Source organism: Neophocaena asiaeorientalis, unplaced genomic scaffold, assembly GCF_003031525.2.
Source record: "Neophocaena asiaeorientalis asiaeorientalis breed wild unplaced genomic scaffold, Neophocaena_asiaeorientalis_V1.1 scaffold357, whole genome shotgun sequence".
Lineage (NCBI taxonomy): Eukaryota > Metazoa > Chordata > Mammalia > Artiodactyla > Phocoenidae > Neophocaena > Neophocaena asiaeorientalis.
Genome location: NW_020173270.1, coordinates 2167155 through 2173203, shown reverse-complemented (window position 1 = coordinate 2173203; position 6049 = coordinate 2167155). Strand labels below are relative to the sequence as shown.

The following is a 6049-nucleotide window of genomic DNA, read 5'->3' as shown; positions in this document are numbered from 1 at the left end:
CACAGGGAGGCAGGTAAGTGTTGGGGGGAGGGAAGAGGGGGAGTGTAACCTGGGGCCGGTAGGACGGATGGAGGAGGGAGGTGATAATGACTCTTCATAGCGCGTTCTCTCTGCCAGGCGGAGTACCAAATGTTTTACGCATATTAATCCTTGTAACAAGCTTCGGGTAGATACTCCTATAATCCTCATAATAGATATTTAAAAATGAGGCACTCTCTGAAATTAACTTGCCAAAGGTCACAAAATTTGGTGGAGCTGGGATTCTAAATCACGTAGTGGGTGACTCGCGGCCGACTGAGGGCTTAGTGTCGTAAGAAAGGACCTCAACACCTCAGACAGGCACACTAGGCAAGGAGAATTCGGGTTTCAGACCTAGCACCCACCCTCGCCCCGGCACACAGACTGATGGGGCGGCCAATGATCGGTTGGGAAGGGGGTGACCTGCCGTAGCGTCCTCTACCCTGCTCAGCCTGAGTCGCCCCTCTCCAGAGATAGCGCGCCCCCAACAGGGTCCGGAGACATACCAGCCACAGCCTTGGACCAGGCCCGCCAGGACCTGAGACTCGATGGGACTAAGATCCCTGCGCCCCGCGCCCCCTCTTGCTCCTCCTCCCACCCTCCCACCTGGGCTCAGAATAAACATCTGGCCTGAACTGCAGCGTTCTGAAGTCTGCGTGCGCGCGTGGCGCGGGGGTGGGGATTCCGGGGTGGAAAAGGTCCGAGGTCCCTCGCTAGGGCCTCGAGCTCAGGCCTCTGCTCGTCTCCTCTCCGTCTAGCCTAAAGGTCCTTAAATCCCTCCTGCCCGAGCTCCTCCCTCCCCAGAGCACAGACAAGGGGGTGACTATTAGCTCCATTTTACGGTTGAGGAAACCGAGGTTCGGCAAGGCCAAATCACTTGCTCACCAGTCAGGGCTGGCCGACCCCACAGCCCAGGCTCTTGGCTACAAAGCACATAATAGGAGTTTCACAAGACGTAGTTCTGGAAGGGAGGGAGGGCACGAGATCTAAGAACTTGGCTCCAGTTCACGAGTGAGACAGAATGCGGGCGGGGGCGGGGTCTCGTTCGCCCCCGCCTCAGCTAGACGCCAGTCTCCCCATTACTTCCCGGGGAAGCAGTTCCCTTCGGCCCGCAAACGCAGAGCCACGCCCCCATCTACTTCTGCCTCCGCGCGGGATCTTTTGGCCCCAGCGGCCGCCGTAACCCCGCCCACTAGGGAAACGGCCCCGGAACGACGACACCGCCCTCACCCGCCTCACCGGCATGAAGCCCCCGCAGCGGCAGCGAGCGGCCCCGGCGCGCTATCTGGGTGAGGTGACCGGCCCCGCGGCCTGGAGCGCCCGCGAGAAGCGGCAGCTGTTACGACTACTGCAGGCGCGACGGGGCCAGCCGGAGCCGGACGCCGCCGAGCTGGCCCGGCAGCTGTCGGGCCGGAGCGAGGTCGAGGTGAGAGGGGTCTCGGGATGGGAGCGAGGCTGGAGGTGGGGCTAGGATGTGTTCGGGGCTGGCGGAGGGGCTGGCCCCGGGAGTTGGCGGGACGAGAGTGAGGCTGGGGGGCGGGGCTTTGGAGTGGGCGGGTCGAGGGTGAGGCGGGGGCGAGGTTGCGGAACCGGAAGAACGCCGGAGGAGGCGGGATTAGTGCAAGGCTGGGCCTTGTGTGCCTGCGAGAAGCTGAGGGCGGGGCGAGGGCGGAACATAGCCGAGAGGCGGGGCGAGGAGGAGGCAGTGCTGCGGCAGGCTGAGGGGCGGGGCGAAGCCAAAATTTGGGGGCGGAGCGAACTCTGAGTTAGAGCGGAGGCCCCGGGCTGGGTGGAAGGCGCAGAGGGACTGGGCGGGAATGAGGTTGAAGCGAGAGTCAGGAAATGGGGCGGAGTGGACGAAGCAGGCAGGTGACTAGGGTAGTACTTAGCAAAGGGTGGGCCCTGGCTGCGGGGAGGAGCCAGAACCAGCCAGGGCCTTACATCTTTGTCAGGTAGCTGGTCACACCTGGGGCCTTGGCCCAAGACCCCTGGGCAGAGTCCCTATGACCCTTAACTCCGGGCCAGCGGGAGGCTAGGGAGCAGTGGCCGGCCCTGGAGCAGGCAGTGGACTGCCTAGCCCTGGGCTTCTAGAAGGTCCATTTGGCCTCATCCTCTCACTTCCCCAGATCCAGGACTTTCTCCGGCAGCTCAAGGGCCGAGTGCTACGAAAGGCCACTCGGAGGATGCATCCAGGTGGCCCACAGGGTCCTAGGCGCCGGGAAACACAGACCCCGGCCCCCATCGAGGTGAGGCGGGGCGAGGCTCCCCAAGGCCGGCCCCTGGAGGATGAGGTGGGAGTTGGGGGGATAACCTGGTCAGGGGAGCCGCAGGAAGGGTAGGGCTTGGGGGACTCCTGAAGGTTGATCCGTGAGCACCTTCTGGTTACTCCACCCAGGTGTGGATGGATCTGGCTGAGAAGATAACAGGCCCGCTGGAGGAGGCCCTGACCGTGGCTTTCTCACAGGTACAGCCATCCGCCAGGAAGGATGGGGGTGTCCCGGGGACGGGGTCATATATGTGAGTCTCATTAAGCTGGACCTGGTTCCTGGGTCCCTTCCTCTTGCCAGCTCTGTGACTCTGGTCCGTCACCGGACACCCTAGCCTCAGTGTCCGCCCTTCTGAGGCCCTCTGCTGAATGTGACGCCTTCCTCAGGGTGGCAGGGAGGATTTGGAGGTAGAAGGCTGTCTCCTGCAGGGCAGGGGAGTAGCCCACGGGGACGCTTCTGCCTTTCCTTGCCTGATCTCTCTGCCTGCCAGGTGCTCACCATCGCAGCCACGGAGCCCATCAGCCTCCTGCACTCCCGGCCCCCCAAGCCCACGCAGGCTCGTGGAAAGCTACTGCTCCTCAGCGCCCCTGGAAGGCGGGAGGACCTGGGCCCTGAGGCTCCTGGCCCCGCCCCCAAGACACAAGGCCCTGCCCCTGAGGCATCCTCTGAGTTCCTGGCTGGCCCGTCCGCTGAGGAAGACTTTTCTGTGGACTTCGAGAAGATCTACAAGTACCTGTCGTCCATCTCCCGCGGCGGCCAAGGCCCCGAGCTTTCCCCAGCTGGTGAGAAGGGAGGGGCTGACGATCTGGGGGTGGGAGTCTCCGGCGGCAAGCCCCGCCCTTCCCTCACCCGTCCCCTTTCCATCCATCATCAGAGTCAGCTGTGGTCCTTGACCTGCTCATGGCACTTCCTGAGGAGTTGTCCCGCCTGCCCTGCGCTGCCCTGGTTGAACATATGTCAGATATGTACCTACGCCTGATGGCCCCCCAGCCCGACCCTGCCAGTGGGGGCCTGGGGTCTGGGGCTGAGGATGACGGGACAGGTTCCAGGGGGCAAGAGGAGGCTGGCCAGGCCACTCCTCAGGCCCCCGAGAATGCTGGGCCCAGCGAACCGATATCCACTTGGCAAGCAGCTGGGATCTGCCCCCTGAACCCATTCCTGGTACCCCTGGAGCTTCTGGGCCAGGTGGCCACCCCTGCAAGGTGAGGGGTCCGGCGCCTCATCAGACACACCGGACATCGGTGAGCCCCCAGGCCCTCAGTCCTGCTTGGGCTGACACAGGGTTGTCATTGAGGATCTTGCCACGGTGGAAGGTCCCTGATGCAGTGTGCAGTACAGGTCGCCTTTAAGATGCTCGATACAGCGTGGGTCTCAGAAATGGAAGCACAGGGAATTCCCTGGTGATCCAGTGGTTGGACTACACGCTCTCCCTGCCGAGCGCTCGTGTTCAGTCCCTGGTTGGGGAACTAAAAACCCACAAGCTGTGCAGCACAGCCAAAAAAACCCAAAAAACCGAAGCGAAGTTTACAGGGTTTCAGCCATAGAACTGGGGTGAGGGGGTTCCAGCCAGATGGCTGGGCTAAAATCACCCTCAAATACTCCCCCCACTGGTTTCTCATCCCTTCTGAAGTCCTGTATCCGGTGTCCTGTAACTGTGAATAAAGTTCTGGTCTATCCCCCTGGCTCTCTTTCTCCTGTGAGTGAAAGGTGGGAGGGGGCCTAGAATCAGAGGTAGGGAGCCATAGCTTGGAGTCCTGGGGACGGAGCGGGGACATGCCAGGGAAGAGGGTGTGGTTTTCGGTAAAGGCCACTGCACCAGGTCCAGTCTGATGCCATCTGGAGCGACCTTGGCTTGGCTGTGAGGGGACCCTTGGTGATTGTTTGGAGGGTTTAGGCCTGAGCCTGACCCGTGTCGAGGAAAGGTTTTCAGAGCCCGATGACCCTCCATCATACAGATGGAGGGGAGAGGCTAGCAGAGTGAGGGTGGCCAGGTCGGGGGAGCTGGACTCCTGACCACAGGAGGGTTAAAGGTGGGCTGCCCATGTGGCAGGAAGTTGGAGGGAGGGGAGGGAGTCCCTGAGGTAGCCTTGGGGAAGCAAGTGGGGGAGGGAGGGAGAGCTGGAGGGGCCTTAGGAGCAGGAAAGGGGGAGCAGAGCTGGGTGGAGGAGGGGGCTAGGGTCCTGGCCGTGACCCAAGGTCTCCAAGTCCCAGAGGTGCTGCCAGGTCTCCCTGCACGGGGCCCCCCTCCCTCAGCCTCGATGAGCGTGTGGATTCAGGGGCAGGTTGGTGAGGGTCGGGTGGGGGAACCGGGTGTCCTCCTACGGCACTACCTTCCCCCAAATCGAACCAGTCCTCTGAGAGCCAGTGAATTTTCTGTTCGCTGAGCCTGTGCATTCACACAGCCTTCCTTTTATAGCAACGCTCGTCTCTCCCCACACACACTGCACACGGCTCCCCCCGGGGGCGCACAACACATCTCGCAGGCGGGCCGTGGAGCGGAGCCAGCCCACTCCATGCCCAAGGACTCACAGCACCAGCCCCGTGGTGTGCAAAGTGCACATGCTGATGGTGGGACAGAGGGACCAGGCCAGAGAGGTTTGGGGCTGTGGGTGTGGTCACAGTACCAGAAGGCCGTGCCAGTTCTTGGCGACAACCTCCAGGGCTGGCTGAGGGCACCCCATCCAGGCTCCCTACTAGCCTAAGTCCATTCCATGGCCCCCAGAGTCTCCTCAAGTCAAGGGAAAGAAGGGTGGTCTTGGCTGTTCCTGGAGCGAGGGGGATGGATTATGCCTTGGTCCCCCAGAGTGTACATCTGGGTGTTTCGAAGCCCTGGGCAGCTGTTAAGAGTGTGAAGTCAGCCCTGGGTTCAAATTCTAGCCTGGCTAGAAGCCAGCTATAGGCAGGTCACTCAACCTGCCTGGACCCGAGTCCCCTGGCCTGTAGAATGAGGATGCTAACAGGGTCCTGAAAAGAGAACAGACCAAGTACAGGAGGAGCCACCTCAGCACACTGCTTGGCATGCAGTAAGCGCTCAATAACAGCTTTTATTAATACCATGGGCTCAGAGGCAGGGAGGAGTGAGAAAGCAAGGGGAGGGCCTGGGAGGGGGTGTTGCAGGAGGGACCAGGGGGAGGTGGCAGGAGGGCCAATGAGGGGTGGAGGTGGTGACAGAGGGAGGGGCGCGCTGACCTGAACTGGGGCCTGGGCTGGGGGCGGGAGGGAGCCTGTCTGCCCTCTCCCCCCCATGGAAGGAGCCTCGCATCCTGGACACAGCAGCCGTTGTCGCTCTTCAGTCACTGTCTCCGGAGCAGGCCCCGCAGGGCATATTGGTATGCAGCGTCCACCTCATGGGCCCAGGAGAGCCCGCAGGCCCAGAGCCCGAGGAGGGGCTCAACACTTAAGGGGGGCGGGCGGCGGGGGAGTGAGGATGGCCAGAGGACAGGGGAGGGAGGGGAAGGGACACGGGGGTCCCCGAACCCGGGAGCGGACATGACACTCATGCTCGGCGGCAGGGCAGTAGCAGAGCCACCTACACGCTGGGGGCGGAGGGGCGGGCGTCCTCTTCCCACCCAGGCTTTAGAGTCGGGGGCCAGCCGGGCCGGTGAGTTACGGAGAGAGGACAGGGCGGGATAAAGGCACGAAGTGGGGCTCCGGCCTGGCCAGAAGGGAAGATGGGAGGGGTGTGAGGGGGGAGGGGTTGGACTTCTCCTGACGCCCTCCCCCCTCGGGCTGCGGGCTCGGGGGCAGGAGCCCCAGCGCGGGCC

The 6049-nt window shown here is 62.7% G+C and overlaps 2 protein-coding genes across 2 annotated transcripts in view; both read left to right on the top strand.

Moving 5' to 3' along the window:
* TGFBR3L (transforming growth factor beta receptor 3 like) overlaps nt 1–781 on the top strand; it is a 3546-nt gene extending 2765 nt beyond the window's left edge. Inside the window, 1 exon segment of the mRNA XM_024746007.1 lies at nt 777–781. Within this exon segment, the coding sequence (XP_024601775.1) occupies nt 777–781 (5 nt within the window).
* A 409-nt stretch (nt 782–1190) lies between these two features.
* On the top strand, nt 1191–3961 carry SNAPC2 (small nuclear RNA activating complex polypeptide 2). Its single transcript, XM_024745678.1, has 5 exons — nt 1191–1444; nt 2145–2264; nt 2414–2482; nt 2776–3067; nt 3160–3961. Exons 1-5 carry the CDS (start codon nt 1262–1264, stop codon nt 3489–3491), a joined length of 996 nt encoding a protein of 331 aa, XP_024601446.1. The 5' UTR covers nt 1191–1261; the 3' UTR covers nt 3492–3961.
* Nucleotides 3962–6049: the final 2088 nt, after the last annotated feature.